A 20,823-nucleotide genomic window follows, 5' to 3' on the forward strand; every position below is an offset into this window, starting at 1 on the left:
GATGATGTAATAAGTCCCAGGAGAAGAGTTGAGGTGCTCAGTCCCTCAGTCTGGAGAAGAGTTGAGCTCCACGGTCTGGAACGTTATCGTTCCAGACGGTATCTTGATGATACTGAAGGGCTCTGTCCAAAAAAATGTAGTAACAATTTAGCAGTTTTAATAAGATAATCATTCATTTCTTTTTCTATTAGGTGGTCGTATTTGTGAGAAGTTATTGATGTACACTGAGCTCGATTGGTAGCGCACTGTGTATGCAATAATTTTGCAAAAAATCATTCTGAACCTAACGAAAAAAATATTTCATTGTGTTCATTATTAAATTATTGTAAGCCTATATAAAATATATTTAGTTGGATTAGGCTAAATTAAATTGCCCTTGTTATAAGGTTAGCTAAGTTTCCCAAGGTCCTTTTGGTACAAAATCAATTGTACAAAATCAATTTAAGTGAAATATGTCGGGTTTTTTTCTCTAATAAATTTTACTTACTCTTTCAGTTGCTGGATGTTGTCAGCTTGTTATGTGCTGTCTACTACATCAAGAGGGTCAATGGTCAGTACTGTACATACACTTTTTTAATTAAGAACTTGAGATTTTATTAGTAGGACTGAAATATTTTCTTAAACCACCAAAATATTTAACGTGATGAAAGAATTAGATATACTTGTTCTTGGCGATAGAATAAGTGAAATTAGTGTCATGATAGTAATGAAACTTATCCTAACAATATTGTCTAGATAATTACTAGAACATAATATAATTCAATGGACTAGTGACAAGATGGATTCACATAATAGCCAATCACATTAAAATGTTTGGACTACATTAACAGTATTATGTTACGAAATAAACAGTATTTTCTACCACCCCTATAGATAATAGTTACCTAACCGCCTAAGAAATTAATTATGGACAATTCTCGTCTTCGACTACGTACTATCTAATTTCAGTTCTGAAACATACGCGACCTGTAGACTAAAATTATCACTGACTCTCTACGCTGATGATTCCTGTGACACTGACAGTCTGAGGGCGTGAAGTGCTGTTACCGTAAGCCAGCTTGATGGTACTATGATGCTTGCCGCCAACAGTAACAGCCTGGTTAACCAGGCTGTGATCCACCATGAGGCCTGGTCACAGACCGGACCGGAGGGGCGTTGACCCCCGAAACCCTCTCGAAGTATACTCCATATATAGAGGTGTATTAGAATTAATAACTAGGCTTCAAGCTTACTAACTGGATTTCTTGGCTGTACTCTGTTTTCCACCTTGTGGAAACTACGACGTCGCACAGTTCAATAAGCGTCTCTCCTCATTACTTGATCTAAATAATCTGGGACCTGAGTGTAGCATGCTTATGTATGAAGCAAGACGCAGATATATATGAACAAATTTAAAAAAATGGATTACATTCAAGCTTTTGTCGATTCCCTTTCACATAGAACTCGAGAAGCTAAGCAGGGATTAAATAAAGAGTATGTATGGGAGACTTAGGTCTCGAGATACTCCCCAGATAGGGAGCCAAGGCCGGGTCACCACTACTTGGAAAAGACCCGGGCCGGAAGAATACCGGCGAATAAGAAAAAAAAAAGTATGTCGAATATATATAATTTTGATTTCTTAAATAAAAAAAAATGCCAGTAAAGAACTAGCAAATTAGTGTGAAGAAAATGGAACCATACAAATAAAAACATGAAGATTAACTGTCCTTTATAATGAAATATGTCAAGTTAAACATTTGTGGAGAAAGAAACAGGGTAGTAGTTTGCAAGATTCTATAGCTACAGTAAGACTAGGCAGTGTGTAGAATTTAGATAAACAGAGACATCCACTGGAATACCATATCAAGCATCAAACTTATATACATCTCCATGCAAGCCCTACAACATGTGGCAAAACACTTCACTGTTAATAAGGTATCTGAAATCTTCACTCGGCATTTTGTGATGAATAAATGAATAGTTTTTGAAGGGACTGCAACCCAATAATGACATGTTTTAGTGGTAATAAGGCACTTCAATGTTTTTTTAAATTATTACGTAATATATTCATTATCTATACGAAGAAATTGTAATACTATATATATAAATTGACTAGTATATTTTTTGTGATGTAACTGTGCTCAGTGGAATCTGATAATGACCTATTGTGACCTAATTTTTTTTTCCGTTTCCGTTCATAGGATGCACAATAAATTAGCCGCTCAGGCGGCACAACTGACCTACACAGAATGACATTCCTGAAGGGTAGGATAATTCTACCACAATTTTCCCTGTGTGACTCCCAACAGTCGGCATATTAGAGAGGGGGGGGGGTAAGGAAATCATGTTTGTCCGGACTTGTGATTTTTAATCGAATGTTTCGGGCACGAGTTAAACAGCATCCCGTCACCTGGCCAGCGAATGATGGGAGAAAGGGCGAGTGTGTTAGGGAATGCATCAAGAAAATCGAGGGGCTAGTGTGTAAAATATGTAATTGAGGCATCTGACGTGTCACCAACACCAGCAGCATTGGAGAGGACCAAGCATCTTGGACTCAAAAAACTACTCGGGACTATAGCCTCCTCCCCCCCTCCTCTGACGAGTCAAACTGGGAGAACATACACACACCTTGGTTATCTCAGACACGAACTGCCTGCACGCATCAACAAGGTAAAACATGCGAAATAATGGGGATTACAATTTTACAACTTAACATCGGACATGTGAGAAAAAGTGCGGGTAAATTTTACAGGCAATGTCCCAAATGATTTCACCCCCATAATTGTGAAGAAACTTTGGTACATCAAACAGTTTACACTTACTGATAGTGATGCACCTCAGAGTCAAGTGGGACTTTAAGGTCACCAGGTCACAATAATGTCCCTCCTTCGTGCCCACCTTCTCAGGTCATCACGCCTCACACGTCTGGACCTTAATTAAATTAAATTCAATTAAAGTTTATTCTCTATAAGGGTTACAATGTGGGGTTTACAGGTTTTGGGTATTGTGTGGTTTACATGTTATAAAATACTAATTACAGAGGGGGCCACTAGGACACCTAGCATGGCTAGGCATTTCGATTATTATTATAATAATCAAGGGGGAAGCGCTAAACCCTGAGGATTATACAGCACCTAGGGGGGATGTGGAAGGCATTCAGGCTTAATTCGGGGAACTGGAGCACAGATCCAATTCCCTAAATCAAGAGCCCCTCACCAACATCAAGGAACCTTCCTTGAGGGGTAGGCATTTCGAGCAGACTTCGATTAATTCTTAACATTAACATTATATTATTACATTATATTATTATTGGAACATAGTTCTAAAAATTATTTAAAAAATTATGCAAGTAACACTGACATATGCGTGGAATGTAGATATTCAGTAATGACTACTTGAGTAATTTGATATAAATACAAACATTAAAATAATATAAAGGAGATTAACATATAACTCGCCAAATTAAGATTTTGGCGTCATATCCTAACGCCTCCCTTCGGGTGGACAATTTATATTGGCCAGTACAAATTAACATACCTGTAGCGAGAATTAATACTCTGGGAGGCGTACATTACATATGCTGTAAACTTTATAAATTTCTGACAACACTGCTTATATTACTCCGAATTTCATTTGAAGATTCGGCCGATTTCCAGATTCATTGAGAGAGCCAACATTAGCTCTCAGGACGGCCACCCGGACATTATTCCATTCAATTTTCCATTTTTTGACCTCTTCCCTTGGGTCAAAACAGAGCCGAGACCAGCAGTCAGCCTTCTACAACCGTCTCACCCATACTCACTGCCGCCATCTACACCCCCTTTCCCTCAGTTGGAAGCACTCACTCGCTTCCTTAAGTAGTTTGGTAGTTTGTGACTACCATTAATACTTCATAGTTACATATATTATATTAACACTTCACATACACATTACTGATTATAGGAAAATTAAATTTTCCACAGGACGCTTCTTCATCAACCGCTACCTCCTAGAAATTGAACTCTGCAATCACAACCAGAAAATCCTTTCGAAAGAAACAGGTGCCAGACCAGACCAACATAAGCGGCGTGGTTGGTTACTCAACGCTCGAGAAATCTAGATTACCCCACAGCGGGGGTTGCTGTTCTAGTGAAACAAGGATATGCATTCTGTAACATCCATGTTAATGAAAACAGCATCTTAGCAATAAAACTGACGACCCCATATGGGCAGCTAGTAGTGGGAACTGGATATTTTTTCCCTAGGCACCCGTACATAGAGCCCATCCGCTTCTTTAAACTGGATACTCTGTAGAAATGTTCCAACAGTCCTAGCAAGGAATTTTCATGCCCATCATTCCTCTCTCTTCAACTACGGTGACGCCGTCACTAGGGAAAGTAACTGTTTCAAGGCCCATTCTTCATGTCATATGTGGGCCTTCACCCGGCGACACCCGACGTAGTCGGGTACCCCGTGGCCTGGTGGCAAAAGCTTTCGCTTCATTCGGGGTTCCGGGTTCGATTCCCGACGAAGGGGTGGAAACATTGGACGTGTTTCCTTACATTGGTTGTCTATGTTCACCCATCAGTAAAATTGGTACCTGGGTGTTTGTTAGTCGGCTGGTGTGGGTCTCATCCTGGAGAAAAGATTGACCTAATTTGCCCGAAATGCTCTGCATAACAAGCGGCTTTCTATATAGTAGTATATCATTGATGCCAGCTGGGGGCCTGTATACTTTGTACATGTACTTGTAATTAATAAAGATATATTATTAGTATTATACTAACAGAGACTGCAACCTGTACCACTGCAGAGTTTTTCCTGGCGGAAATGTCGGATCGGACCAAATTCCTGTCATAATAAAGCTCCAGACTTCGCCATACCGGATGCCCACTCCATCAAAACCCAACCTTAAAAAACTAGGCTTTGACCCCTTTCAGGGACTACCTAGACAATGACCATACTGTTTTGCTTGAGAACCAGGCCTCTCCTGGAATAGACGAGGCAATCAGCTCCTTCCACGAAAGAACCTCAGATTCCACCCGTGCTTGCTGCGATCTAGTACCATCAAAAATATACCAGCAGTACAAAGCAACTAGGTACATTAAGGATAGCATGAAAAATTACCAAGCAGAGTGTAGTAGGTACCACCAGACGGGACAGCCCATGCTGGCTTTACTGCAGGAGATGAGGCGGGAATTAATTACCCAGCACAAAAACGAATTATGGAAGTATCTTGTTTTCCAGGCTAACCAATACAAATACGGACCCGAACGGTTCTGGAGTAAGATTCGCCAGCTCCTGGGAGCCAAGCCCACGCCTACACAATATTTAACAAACTCCTTCACTGACGAAGACGATGAAGAAGTAGCTATCAACCTGGACGACCCGCAAGACCAAGCCAGAGAAAAATTCTCTGGCTTGGGAGAAAAATTCTCTCACAATGATAGTAGAAGATTCAACAGTAACCACTACCTGTAGGTCAACCAATGGAGAAATGACATTCACCCCTTAGCTCCGGGACTAGTCTTGGTGCAAACCTTTGCAATTTCTCTAATTTCTTGACGTGCTTGACCAGGTGTGGGTTCCACACTGGTGCTGCATACTCCAGATACTGGCTTGACATGACAGTCTTGAATGATTCCTTTCTCAGGAGTCAAAATGCTATTCTTAGGTTTGCCAGGTACCCATATGCTGCAGCAGTTATTTGATTAATGTGTACCTCAGGAGATGTGCTCAGTATTATCCTCACCCCAAGATTCTTTTCCTTGAGTGAGGTTTGCAGTCTTCCGCCTCCTAGCCTGTACTCTGTTGGCGGTTTTCTTTCACCTTCCCCAGTCTTCATAACTTTGCATTCGGTGAGGTTAAACTCCAGGAGCCAGTTGTTGAACCAGGTTTGCAGCCTGTCCAGATCCCTTTGTAGTCCCACCTGATCCTCATCCACTTGAATTCTTCGCATTAGCTTCACATAGTCTCCAAGCAGGAACACCTCTGAATCTACTCCTTCCGTCATGTCATTCATATTTACCAGAAACATTATTATTATAATCAAAAAGAAGCGCTAAGCCACAAGGGCTATACAGCTCTTACCAGAAACAGCACCAGCCCTATGATTGACCCTTGGGGAACTGTGCTTGTCACAGGCGCCCACTCTGACAACTCATGTACCATCGCTCGTTGTTTCCTTCTTTTCAATGCCTTTCCTGTTATTCCTGACTGCTCCTCTAGCTTTTGCACTAATATCTTGTGCAGAACTGTGTCAAGAGCCTTTTTGCAGTCCAAGAAAATGCAGTCTACCAACTCCTGCCTTACTTCTGTCACCCTGTCGTAAAACTCCAGTAGGTTTGTGATGCAGGATTTTCCCTCCCTGAAACTGATGGTTATCGTGTATAATCATACTCCTTTTTAGGTGCTCCACCAATCTTTTCCTGATAAGCTTTTCCGTGACTCTGCATACTGTGCATGTCAGTGACACTAGTCTGTAATTTAATGCCACCTGCCTGTCTCCTCTCTTAAAGATTGGGACTTCATTTGCTGTCTTCCACACCGTGGGTGGTTGCCCTGTTTCGATAGATGTGCTAGTAAGTTTATTCAGGTATACACAAATAGTTACATAGATTGTCATACATAGCAGCATATGTGTAAAGTACCTAGGATAACCCAAAAAAGTCAGACTGACTTATTTCCATTGCTGAAGATTATTGTTAGTGGCACACACAGTGCCTCTGCTCCCTGTCTCAGGACCCACAGAGAGATGTCCAGTCCCACCGCCTTTGAGGTAACCAGCTCACTTAGTAGCCTCTTCACCTCCTCTGTTATATGTAGTGTGTCCAGCTCTTGTTGGTGTACCCTTTCATTCCAGTTTGCTGAAGCCCTTTCTGTCTCCACTGAAAACACTTCCTTGAATCTCGTGTTAAGCTCTTCGCATTATTATTATTATTATAATCAAAAAGAAGCGCTAAGCCACTAAGCTCTTCGCATACTTCTTTGTTTGTGTGTGTTTGACCTCATTAATGTCTGCAAAAATAACTTATTACGATTGTGACCAGATATAAATATGTAAATAGTTTATTACCACTGTAACTTGTTCAGCAATCAGAACTTTGCGGCCCAGTCCCTGGACCCATTATGTACCTCCAATTTGTCGCTCGACCTCTGTAGTGAGCGGACGTGGGTTACACTGCCCTCTGCTGGCTGTTGAAGCAAGCTGAGATTTTCTCAATATGGCGCAACAGGCACGGAGTCGGATCAACACTGTATAGAGCTGGTGTGTGGGGCTGTGACAGCCCAAACAGCTTCTGTTATCCTGCCAGCCATCATCAGGGAGACTTATGGTGTCACTGATGAAGAACTTTATGAAGTGGTGCTTAATGGGGCCTATGGGGTCTTTGTTAAGCTCCAAACAACAAGTGTCTATGAGCGGTTGGTCAACAAATATCAAGATAGTTGTGTGGTTGCCAACCCGGCGGTCACAGTGAGGCTCATCGACGTGTCACGTTGCTTCACTTGGGTTAAGGTGCAAAACGTGCCTTTTGAAGCTGATGAGACTGATTTATGGAACGTTTTCAGCAGGTTTGGAACTGTACATGTGGCGACCATTGGAAAGTGGACGGAGGGCGCATATACTGGCCTCCTTGAGGGTACCTTCTCGCTGAAGATGACTTTGAAACATCCCATACCGTCGTATGTAGTAATGACTGATTTTCGTATGCTGGGCAACGCTGCAATTGTCGTCTTTGTGGAGAGTACGACCACTTTGCAGCACAATGTGGTCGCCAACAGTGGAAGAAGGACGTAAGGCGACAACCAATGGAAGTGCCCGTCCAGGAGGTGACTGTTGTGCCTGAGTCGGTTGCACGTCTTTTGAAAACATCATTGTGGAGTGAAGAGGTGGAGCGAGAGGAGTTGCTTGAGGAGTCTTGTGTGACTCTACCTGGGGAACCTTCCTCCGTTGGCCTGGTTATGCTGGGTGAGGAGGGCAGGATGGCCATGGAAGAGAGTGGAAGACACATTAGCGACTGTGCTGAAGGGATTGTTGGACACACCTGGTGTGGAAGAGGAGGGGCTTGAAATACCCCTTGGGAATGTGTCTTGCGTACGGTCCCAGGATGTGGAGGAGCTGGTTGAGAAGCAGGCTGCTGGGATGGATGTAATCACTGTAGAGGCGGTGGTGCATAACGAAGGCCTTCTGGAGGTGGCTATGGAGGCAGAGGGAGGGTCATGCAAATAGGCGGTGGCACTGTCAGACTCTGATGATGTCCTCACCCCGGCACAGAGTCCTGGCAAGAAGGTGTGGGCGGAGGTGGCACAGGGCAGCCCTAAGGGGCCAAGGGGCCCAGTGGCAGATACTGGAGGATCTCCAGTGTCTGGTCGTGTGCATGGTGGTAGACACTGGCAGGCGTCTAGAGGCGGATCAGTGCCGAAAGGGCACAAGGTACGTACCAGCTGGCTTGAAGTGTGTCTCAGTAAATGTAAATGGGTTGTGAGACAGAGTGAAGTGTATGTGGTTTTTGGGTTTTCTTCGTAGGTATGGGGTGGATGTGGCTTTTGTGCAAGAGCACAATTATAAAGCCGAGTGTGAGTTAGTACTGGATGGATTTCAGGTTTTTGTTGTGCATTCAACTCGATTGAAAGGGGAGTCGCCATCCTTCTGCGAGAGACCAGCCTGTTTGTTGTGTATCGTAGTGAGGTAGGGGAGGGGGGGCGGGTTGTGCGAGTGGATGGGGGAGAGGGTGGCGCTAGTGTGTGTCTATGGGTCTGCAGAGGGGGATGGACATGTCAAGAATGCCTTTGTGAGGGATGTGTTAGTGTACCACCTCCAGTCGCTTCCCCCATGGCGGTTGTGGGGGGTGACTGGAATTGTGTGGTGAGAAGGAATGATGTGGAGCCTCGATGGTCTGCCATGCGAGTTTTACTCACAGAATTGGGACATACTTAAGGAGTTCTTGGTGAAGTTGCTGAACGAGATGAAAAAAAGGGGTGAGCTGGGGGTTTTGCAGGCAACGGCGGTGGTAGTCTTGGTCCTGAAGGTGGCCAGTCTGCACACGGTGAAGGACTATAAGATAAGATAAGATTTCGTTCGGATTTTTAACCCCGGAGGGTTAGCCACCCAGGATAACCCAAGAAAGTCAGTGCGTCATCGAGGACTGTCTAACTTATTTCCATTGGGGTCCTTAATCTTGTCCCCCAGGATGCGATCCACACCAGTCGACTAACACCCAGGTACCTATTTGCTGCTAGGTGAACAGGACAACAGGTGTAAGGAAACTTGTCGAAATGTTTCCACCCGCCGGGAATCGAACCCGGGCCCTCCGTGTGTGAAGCGGGAGCTTTAGCCACCAGGCCACCGGGCCACCAGGTTATTTCTTTACTGTGTGCGGATTATAAGTTATTTGCTAAAATATTGGGGAATAGGTTGAAGTGTGCGATCAATAGGGTGGTGGCAGCAGGCCAATATGGGGTGCTGGGAAGGACCATGTATGAGGGGCACGGGGTGATTTGGGGGTTTGTGGAGAGTGTGCAAGGAATGGAGGGGGGGGGGTGTTGGCCTTGGATTGGCGGGCAGCATATGATAGTGTCGAGAGAGAGGCATTACAGTGGATAATGAGGAGGCAAGGGTTTGGGGACGAGATTGTGAGGTGGATGCAAATGTTGTATCATGGAGCGGGTGTTCACGTGCAGGTGAATGGGATGGTGGGGGATCGGATCCCCATGGGTAGAGGTCTGCGGCAGGGATGTCCTTTATCCCAATTACTTTTTGCGTGTTTGCAGGATCTGTTTTATAGAGCAGTGGAGGTATGTGTGAGGGTGGAGTGACGGGTGAGTAGGACGAGGTGTGCCGGGAATTGTCGGTTATGTAGATGACACCACGATTCTTGTGGATTCTTGTGCAGGAGGGGGAAGGTCTAGGAGGGGTGGGGAGATTGTGGACCTGTTTGGAGAGGCTACTGGTATGAGGGTGAATGTAGAGAAGTCTAAGTTTATGGGGTTGGGGGATTGGGAGGGGAAGGTGGGAGAAGGTAGTGGGAGGTGGGGTGTTGTGGATTGGGTTAAGATTTGTGGGATTGAGTATATGCAGGATGCACAGCAAACTAGGATGGTTAATTCAGGGAGTGTCATGGAACGGGTGACTAGACGGTTGGATGGGTTGCAGCCGGGTCATTTAAGGCTTCATCAGCGGGTTATTGTAGTAAATGTCTTACTATATAGTAAAATTTGGCATGTGGTAGCTATGTACCCGTTGTTGCAGTCAGATATTGGAGTATTATTGAGAGTCTTTAGGTTTACTTGGGGGTCGGGATGTGATTGGTTGCAGAGGGGGGTTGTTACTCTCCCAGTGCACAGAGGCGGGCTGAGGTTAATTAATTTAAAGAGTAGGATCATGAGTGCATATGTAAAGAGGGGGTTCCTCTGAGGGGGGTGTATAGGTGGTGGATTGCACCTTTTGTATGAGGATGTCAGAAGATGGTGGGGAGGGAAGGATTTGCGTGTGTGTGAGGACATGTTATAGGTGCTTTTGTATGTTAGGGATACGAAACATGAGGGTGGGGGTTTTAGAGAAAGTGGTGGGGGAAAGGGAGGTGGCGACAGTGGAAGGAGCGTATTCAGTGTATGCATGGGGGATATTTGGGGTAGGTTGTGTAGGCTATGCATCCGGCCGTGGGAGCGGGAGGTGATGTTCCGGTTCCTCCATGGTATCCTGCCATCAGGTGCATTCTTAGAGACCGGAGGTTTCGAGAGGAGGGCGTCTGTGGGGTTTGTGGGGGTGAGGATACAGCCTTTCATGCAGTCTATTTCTGTGAAAGATTGGGAGAAGTAAGGGAGTGGATGGGGAGGGTAGTACGATGGGTGGGAGGGGGGGATTTCGGTTCTGCGGGCTTTAAGTTTGGATGTGGGAGGGGTGGGTATCCCTGTGCAGCGGGCACTTGGTTACCTTATTGTGGATTTTGTGTTTGTATCGTGGGTAATGAGGGGTCAGGTAAAAGAGGATTGGCGGCGACCTTTTATCGTACGTTGTGTCGAAATCGGGTTCTTTACAGGATATGGTGGGAGCGGGATTTCCCTGTAAGCTATCGTGGTTTAACGGTGGGGGTCCTCTTGGGGATGTAAGGGGGACGGGGTCAGGGGATCCGGCGGGCTGGTCTCCCGGGGGGGGGGGGCTAGTGTGTGTGAGTATGACTGGAGCACCTATTATATGTTAACAAAGAGAAATGGCGTTTTATGGTGTGTAGGTTGTGAGAGTATTGGGTACGAGGTATGAGGTTTTCTATGTGTGTTGTAGCGTAAGTATATATTGTGCTTCTTTAATTATGGGGAAGCGGCATGTAAGATTGTTCTTCATTGTATACTCGTGAATTCAACTCATGTAACCTGTGTGTGCTTTTTATGACAATATGAGAAACTTGTATGTGAGTGCGATGGCTTTTTCACAGGTACTGTGATATATGCAATTGTTAAGTGTGTATGTGTATATACATATGTATATGTATGAGAATGCATGAGTGCATGTGTATATATATCTACGTATGTATATATATGCGTATGTGTGTATATGTGTATGGGAATAAATAGATGTATATGGGGACGAGATGGCCCCTTGTGAGATGAATCACGTAGAGGTACAATTTTATCACCTTACAGCATGGGTTTGTTAACTGATGCATAGGAAGGACATGTTATGCTTTGACTGGCTTAGTTGCCGCGTTTAGTGACATTACTTATTCTTATTGTATCGGTGTGCTTGTTCTGGTTGTGGTGTGTTTAATGAATATCCTTTGTAATGTCAGAGTAGGTGGCAGTACACCTATGTACTGAAGTTTTTCAGTACAAAACATGAAGGATTATGCTTCGTTGTTGTGTCTTCTTTTATGTAAATCATATGAGATAGTGGGTATGCCTTCCCATTAGGAGGGACGAGTGGGGTAGTGGCATGGTGCCTATACTATTGTATGATGAACCCATTGTGCTAGTGGCTGATATTCTTTTTGAGAAGTTAATTTAGGGTTGTTTTGTGTTATACATGGGGTCTTTGTTCAAAGACCTGGTGTAGCGACAGGTAGAGTTCATGTTTATCATTGAATATTGTATTTTTGTCCCTACCCATATGGTGGATATGTATTTAGGAGGGAGTTTTAGTTTAATATGTTTATTATGCACCCCATACCCATCCTGTGGGCGGTAGTCAAAAGATTACAGAGGTACATAATTGGTCCGGGGACTGAACTCCAAAGTTTTGATAGCTGAGCAAGTTACAGAGGTAATGAACTCACAATTTACAAAGGTAATGAACTCACAATTTACAGATTTAGATTTTGCCACCGAAGTTGCTAGTTTATTGTGCACCCCATATCCATGATTAGTGACCAGATCTACCTGGAGTTCATTACCTTTGTAACTAGTTCAGCTATCATAACTTTGGGGTCCAGTCACTGGACCCATTATGTACCTTTGTAATCTTTTGACTACCGCCCACAGGATGGGTATGGGGTGCATAAAGATATTAAACTAAAGTGTGTGTGTGTGTGTGTGTGTGTGTGTGTGTGTGTGTGTGTGTGTGTGTGTGTGTGTGTGTGTGTGTGTGTGTGTGTGTGTGACTCAACAATCAATATTTGCACCAATAACTCATTACAGTTGTGACCGGGTGTGGAAGTGTGAATTGCTCATTACTCTATAATTTGTTCATGATTGTAGCCAAAGTATAAACGTAAGTAACCATTCTACAGAATTCATTACCTTTGTAACTTGTGAGCTCATTACCTTTGTACCTAGTTCAGCTATCAAAACTTTGGGGGCCCAGTCCCTGGACCCATTACGTACCTCTGTAATCTGTAAATACCTTTGTAACTTGTCATGATTGTGACCAGACTTACCTGGAGTTCATTACCTTTGTAAATTGTGAGTTCATTACCTTTGTAAATTGTGAGTTCATTACCTTTGTAAATTGTGAGTTCATTACCTCTGTAACTTGCTCAGCTATCAAAACTTTGGAGTCCAGTCCCTGGACCAATTATGTACCTCTGTAATCTTTTGACTACCGCCCACAGGATGGGTATGGGGTGCATAATAAACATATTAAACTAACACCCCATATCCATCCTGTGGACGGTAGCGCGAGAGCATGTGGATACACAAAAGGCCTAGGAACTAGGCCCCAAAGGGTTAACAGGAATACATATGGATTTATATCTACATATCTATAGTTCACTTATCTGTTACAAGCAAATTTAGGAAATTTGCTTAGTATATCTGGTATCTTATTTTCATTAATAAGATATCTTGACATGTCACATAGGTTATTATACTGTCTGTCTCTGTATTCCTCAATAAGCGGACAATTAAGCACATAGTGTTCAAGAGAGTGACCATATGCCTGGTCACCATAGTTTGATCATCATCTGTGTGTCTCCCAAACTGCCAGAAGTACTTGTAACCAAGCCTAAGCCTGACCACTACAACATCAGTCAGTCTGTTCACATTGCAAGTTGCTCCATAAACATACTTATCTACGTTCATGTTATCAAAGTGGGTTATAGATCTACTCAGGCTTCTAACTGCATTCCTATAACAATCATTTTCATTATTTACTTCTCTCCTAATATTATTCCTAATGCTAGACACAGTTATACCAAAGTTATATTCTACATTCTCCTTCTGGATACTCTTCTTGGCTAACATATCAACTTTATCATGAAGGAGTAATCCAATGTGTGATGGGATCCATAGCAGTTGTACATTAATTCCTTTGTCCCTAATTTTTGAGTATCTATACCTGGCTTCCCCAATGAGCATGTTGTTGGAGTCATTATATGAGCCAAGAGCCCTCAATGATGACATAGAATCAGTAATGATGATAGAGTCAAGCTCAGTGTCATAGGTTAGCTTTAGCGCCATTAGGATTGCAAACAATTCAGTTTGCAGTGTAGATGCCCAGTTGTTAATTCTTATGCCTAACTCAACAAATTTATTATCGTTCTTAACTAGGGAGGTGGCAACAAGAGCAGATGCAGCCCTGCCAGAAGACTCCTGTTTAGATCCATCAGTGTATATAACTTGTGATAACTTGTTACTACCAGCTAGGTGAGAAATTTCTTCTTGAGCAGTTGCTCTAACAAGAGATTTAAGGAAGGGATTACTAGCAATGAGCTTCTTGGGAGGGACTTGTAGGTATGTGATATTAAATGAACACATCTTCCATGGAGGGGTGAAATGCTCTTGTTGCCTACAGTGATACAGTTCATGCAGGTTATAAAACTTAATGCAATTGCACGTTTTCACAATTCATTTAGATCTGTGTGTATTTACCTCTAGACACTTGGTAAGATTCACTGTGACAGTGTCTGGTTCGTTTCTCAACATTCTAATACCGAGTACAGTGTTAATTTCAACAATCCTATCACTGATACTAGAAATACCAAGCTCCTTCCTCATGTTAAGAACTTTTGTAGATCTGGGACAGCCAAGAATAATCCTGAGAGCTTCATTTTGCATTAACTCCAAGGGTCGGAGAGAACTTTCTCTAGCTAATATCAACATGGGAGCAGCATAATCAATTAAGGACCTAACATAGGCTATGTACATCATTCTCATGATTCTCACATTAGCACCATAGTTGGGATTGTAGCCAGCAACAGCTTTGAGAGCATTTAGCCTAGCTTTACATTTCTTGTTTAGTTGTGGTATAGTGGATTTGTTAAAGGGTACATCTACACCAAGATATCTGTAAGTTTTAACGTAGCTAATGATTTCACCCTGCAAATAGATGGGTGGGGGATGTCGTTTGCATGTTAATATCTTAGTTTTAGAGGAAGATATTATGAGGCCTAGTCGATTACAAATTGCTTGAACTTCATTAAGAATGGTATTCATCTTCTTATGCCCTGTTGTATGGATCATGATATCATCAGCATAGCTTATAGCTATATGTTTAGGTGAGGCAGGTAGAGCATTTAGGAGAGCATTAATCAGAATATTAAATAGCATGGGACTAAGAACTCCTCCCTGCGGTGTACCTAAAGACATTTCTTTAGAATCACTTCTGAAGCCTTGGTAAAGGACAGAGGATACTCTATTTGACAGGTATCCTATTATCCAGCAGAGTAAGCTACCACCAATATTCATTTTGGCTAGTTCATGTAGTATAACGGTTCTGTTCGCAATATCAAATGCAGATTTTAGATCAAGAAAAGTGGTAAAACTAGTAGAGGTGTGTGCAGTGAGAAAGGTGGAAATACAGTTCTGCACACTTTTACCTTTCATGAACCCATAGAGGTAGGGGGAAAGTTGATGTCTGATTCTGTAGTACAGTCTGTTAAGCATCATTCTTTCAAAAGTTTTACAAAGACAACTAGTTAAGGAGATCGGCCTAAATGTATCAGGCTGTTGGGGCTTAGGGATAGGCACAATGAGACTATTGGTCCAGGAAGTAGGAAGAACGCCCTCAATGTAACTGAGATTATACAGTGCCAACAAAGGGTTATCAGGCACGTGCCTTAGAGTTCTGAGAATATCATAGGTTATACCATCCTCTCCAGGAGCAGTTGATCGACCTTTGGTTAATGCATTATCTAATTCATACTCGGTAAAGAGGCAATCACTCTCATCAATATTTTGGCTCATAAAATTAATCAGTTTCAACATTTCTTCAGAAGTACTCTCTAAATTTTTTCTAATATGAGATGGAAGGCTTTCATGCCTGGATGTTTTGGACCAGTCATTTATGAGGTCATTCGCTTTTTCAAGAGGAAAGGGATGAGCAACATTGCCAGTCTTTTTCCTGGTTATTTTATTTATACCTTTCCAAGCCAAACTCAAAGGGGTGGACCTATTTAATCCACTAACAAACTGTTCCCATTCCTGTTGCCTAAGTTCTTCCTTTCTATTCCTTGCATTTGTTAGTGCAGCTTGGAACGTTCTGAGCAGGTCTGGGGTTCTACATTCACGGTATGCTTTACCAATATTCCTAGCTGCATGTGTTAGATTGCGCAGCTGTGGATCATTATAGTATTTACATTGGTTTTTATTGTTATTTATAGTGGAGGGTCTTTGTTTCCTATTCCTGCCCACTTGATCTGTGAAAACACTCTCAATAGTGGTAATTAAATCATCATTAAATTTTTGTGTGCCAATGGGCTCGTAATTCTTATACCATTGATCCAAGTGGTTAATAAAGTTGTCTCTGTGTTCTGGTTTGAGAATAAGTTTCCTCCTTCTGTATTTAGCTCCTTGATTGCTGGAGATGTGATCAAGATTGACAGTTGTTAGTCTTGGGAAGTGATCAGATAGAAGATCATCAACTATGACAGAGTCATGCATCGTATATGATGTATTAAATCCAAGCCACAGATCTAGTATGCCACCATATATGTGAGTAGGCTCAGTAGTGCTCACAATTCGAACATTATCATGCTCATTTAGCAATCTCACTAGTTTAGTTCCATTGGTGTTTGTTATAGACCCACCAATATTCTTATGTCTGGCATTAAAATCTCCAAGAATGATGGTAGGTTCACTATTGATGCGATCTGGTAAAGCATCAGGTCGAAGCTGGTTCGCTGGGGCATAGAGATTAAAAATGTTTATGGAAAAATCGCCTGCATATACTTTGACACCATGATACTGCATGTTAACTCGACTCTGCAAGGAAAGGAGTGAATGTGGCAAGTTCTTTCTGACATACATCACACAACAGTTGGTTGACCTTAGGTTATAAGCTGCATATCCAGGCAAGTTTGGTGGAGGTGCTCCATCTTTCAATCTACATTCCTGCAAACAGATGACATCAATATTCTTGGTTGCACTAATGTGATGTAAGTCAGGCAACCGCTTCCTGATGGAAGCAATGTTCCATGAAAAGATTTGTAATGTATTCATTGTAGTGAGTTATTACAATCTCTTGCTCATAAGATGGTAAAACTATTATGCTTTGACTACAGTGTGCAGACACTTAAGAGCAAATAGCATAGTTTGTACGTCTTTATCTTCAGGACCTTTATTTTTAAGCATTTTTTGGCATTTTGGCAGCCAGTTAAAAGACAAGTCTTGAAGGCAAGAGTTATGGGCTTCTTTCTCACAAATTGCTGGAAGCTGAACGGAGATTGCTGCACTTTTGACATCATCACCATGCTCAAGAGCATCATCCTGATTACATATATTTATTAAACTTGTCAGGATCTGTTCAAGATGCTTAATTTTTGTCTGGAAATTTGTTATAATATGAGGAAGGTCAGGCGAATCCAATGCCTCTCCGGAGGATGGCACTTCTGGGTGGTCATACACATTGCTGTAATAAATGTGCCTCGTTGTGCTCCCGGCTTTCTGGTGTTTTCACGGTCGCTCTTACGTGCTAGAACTTTAATTTGTGTCATCAATCCTATACGATACATCCCTCTAGCGCCTGGAACCAATCTTGGGGGGAAAACATTATATACTGAGTCAAAAAAGGAGAATTAGTGTGCATTACCTAGCAGAGTTTACTGCCAGAGGGGAATCATAGGCCTGTTTCCCGTGTGAAAAAAAAAATAATAATAATTGAACGTTGTGTCAGAGGAAAGAAAGTCTCCCTGAAAGCATTGAGTATACATAGTGTATAGTGTATACTACAGTGGCTCCCTAGTATATTGATGATAAAGGCTAAAGTGTCATTTGAAAACAGGTGAATTTGTAAATGAAGTGATAAGCCTATAGAGGCAGGTGCCAGAAGTCGCCAGAAACTTACCACAGGTCAGCTGTTTTTAATAATCTTCCTGGCCTGCTAGTGTACTCGCATATAATCTAGTGATACCAGTGAATAGCAGAATACAGTGTTGTAGTAGCAACTAACCAGTATTATAATGGTACTTAGTGGAGTGGAGTGACTTTCATTAGTTTCATTTTCTTGAAATACGAGACGTTACTGTGAATTTCATATAACCTGTAGTTACCAGCGGTCGCAATATACACAACGAGAAGCAATTATTACTACAGAAAAAGCGTCCTTCCTCCAAAATTTGCACCAGTCAACTATAGTGATAATATAGCATTTATTGTGGTGGAGACGGAAAAAACAAAAATAGAAAAGCCAGATACAGCGATTGATAAACAAAGAGGTCGACTGTACGTCATTGTAGGAGCTGCCAGATATCACCGGCTCTTCAACACGCAAGTTATACTTTTGTATCAGTCAAATCACATATTACTCGGGTAGATAATTTCCAGTAGATCCTTCATGTGTTAGCTCAAATCACCGACCAGTATGTTTTAAATAAGTGACCCACTGATCAGAGCAGATCGACTGGTCCGAACCCTTGACTGGTCCGAACCCTTGACTGGTCCGAACCCGGGACTGGTTTCAAACAGTTTCGTTGGACAATAAAGCAGACTGTAAACGGATGGGTTTGTAGGCGCCCTTATAAACACAAACATTAAAAATCAGGAACGTGACGGTAAGCTGTCCAATATACAAAAAGAGTTAGAAACAGAAATACAAATAGCTAGAGCTTCATTTAAGGTTATTAATATAATATTCAAGAGGTTGCTAGTAGAATTGCAGTAAATCAACCATTCAAATCATTATGAAGCTGTGTGTAGTCTGTGGTCAGTCAAACAAACGGGCTTCCACATGGATAAATTGTCATTTTTGTGGAAATTGGTGTCACGCTCCTTGTGCAGATATCCCAGAACTAGCTACAAGCAGTATTAAAACAGAGAAGTGTTTTTGGGTATGCCCAAATGAGGAAAATCTGTGGACTAAAATCACAAGGGTATTAAAAGAGGATAACATCAAAGCTGCTTTCATAGAAAACCTGGAAGCTTTCTACAACAGATGGGAACATAAAAAGTCTGGGCTGAATGGTACTGCCCTTGATACTGGCCATGTAGTCACAAACTGTAAGGCTGGAGGTGATGTCCTGGTAGTCAGTAAATGTGGGGCTGATAGTGCTGTCCTGGGAGACAGTAATGGTGAAGCTGGAGGTGCTGTCCTGGGAGACAGAAATGGTGAAGCTGGAGATACTGTCCTGGGAGACAGTAATGGTGAAGCTGGAGATTTTGTCCAGGTAGTCGGGAATTATACGCAGGAAGGAATACATATAAATGACCTCATAGAGGACAGGAGCCATAGTAGGGAAACAAGTGTAGTCAAAGATAAGATAAAACCAATATTGCAAACTAGAAATACCGCAGGAAATAGCAAACAAGAGGACTCCAATAGCAATAGTGAGGATAAATTACCAAAAACAACTGGTGGGAGCTCCATTGTTGGTGCTAAGGAGGATAGGAATAAGACAGGGAAACATGCACCAACAGGGAATACAGTCACAGAAACCCAAGGCAAACGGAAACCAAGCCTGTGCACATACTATGCACTTGGTATCTGCTGGCATGGGAAATCTGGAAAAACAGATGGGACATGCAACTATGACCACCCTAGAAAATGTCATGTCCATATGACAACAGGAAAATGCAAACTCCCTTCCTGTAAGCTTTTTCACCCTGAAATGTGTACCTCTTCAGTACAGGAAAGACTGTGCTATAACTTAAATTGCCAGGCATACCATCTAAAGGGGACAAAAAGATACAAAACATCCAGGCCATGGGAAAACCTGGGTAGCCACAGCCACTCAAGAGGGAGAGGTTTTTTAGTGCCAGGAAGGAAAAAAAACTGGCAGGAAATGGCAGAAATCGTACACCAAATCCAGTCATTCCTGGAGTGGAACCACAGTCGATGGCCTCCACTCCAAACCAACAGATACAGATACTAATGCCGGAAAAAAAATCCCCCCCCAGTACCAACAATACCACCAGTCCGATAACATTCTTCTTTGCAAATATACAGGGTCTAAAGCCAGCAACAAACAACAAAATACCTTTCATCCGTGGACTGCTTGCAGAGGCAAAGGCAATGTTCGCGGCTTTCACTGAGACCCACATAAAGGATCACTTGGACAACGAAATATGGATCCCAGGTTACAACCTATACAGATGTGACAGAGTGAACAGGCAAAAGGGGGGGGTTGGCCTGTACATTGCAGAGTCACTTGTTTGCACAGAACTGCTTAATGCCTCAAATGACGTAGTGGAAGTTTTAGCAGTAAAGGTCGAGAACCAAAACCTAGTCATTGTGGTAGTCTACAAGCCTCCGGATGCAACATCCCAGCAATTCCAGGAACAGCTGTTAAAAATTGACCACTGTCTGGAAAATCTTCCAGCTCCTGCACCCAACATCTTGCTCCTGGGGGATTTCAACTTAAGGCACCTAAAATGGAGGAATATAGCAAATAATATTGTTGCAGTAATAACACCAGGAGGCAGCTCTGATGAAAACTCACACTCACACGAGCTTTTAAATCTCTGCACAAAATTCAATTTAAACCAGCAAATAATAGAGCCTACTAGACTGGAGAATACACTAGACCTCATCTTCACTAACAATGATGATCTGATAAGAAATGTCACCATATCAAAAACAATATACTCAGATCACAACATAATTGAGGTTCAGACATGTATGCGTGGAGCCCCAGACCGACAAAATGAGACTAGTCACGAGGGAGCATTCACCAAATTCAACTTCAATAACAAAAACATAAAGTGGGACCAAGTAAACCAAGTCCTAACCGATATAAGCTGGGAAGATATACTAAGCAACACAGACCCCAACTTATGCCTAGAACAGATTAACTCGGTGGCACTCGATGTATGCACAAGGCTTATTCCTCTAAGAAAAAGGAGGAGTAGATGTAAAATAGAAAGAGACAGGCGCTCCCTTTACAGGCGACGGAAAAGAATAACAGAGCGGCTAAAAGAGGTCAATATATCAGAAATGCGCAGGGAGACACTGGTCAGAGAAATAGCAAGCATCGAACTTAAGCTAAAAGAATCCTTTAGGAG

At 42.6% G+C, this 20,823-nt stretch overlaps 1 protein-coding gene across 1 annotated transcript in view; it reads left to right on the forward strand.

The window, feature by feature from the left end:
• Positions 1-20,823, forward strand: part of LOC128702272 (uncharacterized) — a 39,629-nt gene that overhangs the window by 3,633 nt on the left and 15,173 nt on the right. Inside the window, exon 3 of the mRNA XM_053796445.2 lies at positions 496-550. Coding sequence (XP_053652420.1) covers positions 496-550 — 55 coding nt within the window. The remainder of the gene's footprint in view (positions 1-495; positions 551-20,823) is intronic.

The sequence above is a fragment of the Cherax quadricarinatus genome, chromosome 83 (assembly GCF_038502225.1).
Source record: "Cherax quadricarinatus isolate ZL_2023a chromosome 83, ASM3850222v1, whole genome shotgun sequence".
Taxonomy (NCBI): Eukaryota; Metazoa; Arthropoda; class Malacostraca; order Decapoda; family Parastacidae; genus Cherax; species Cherax quadricarinatus.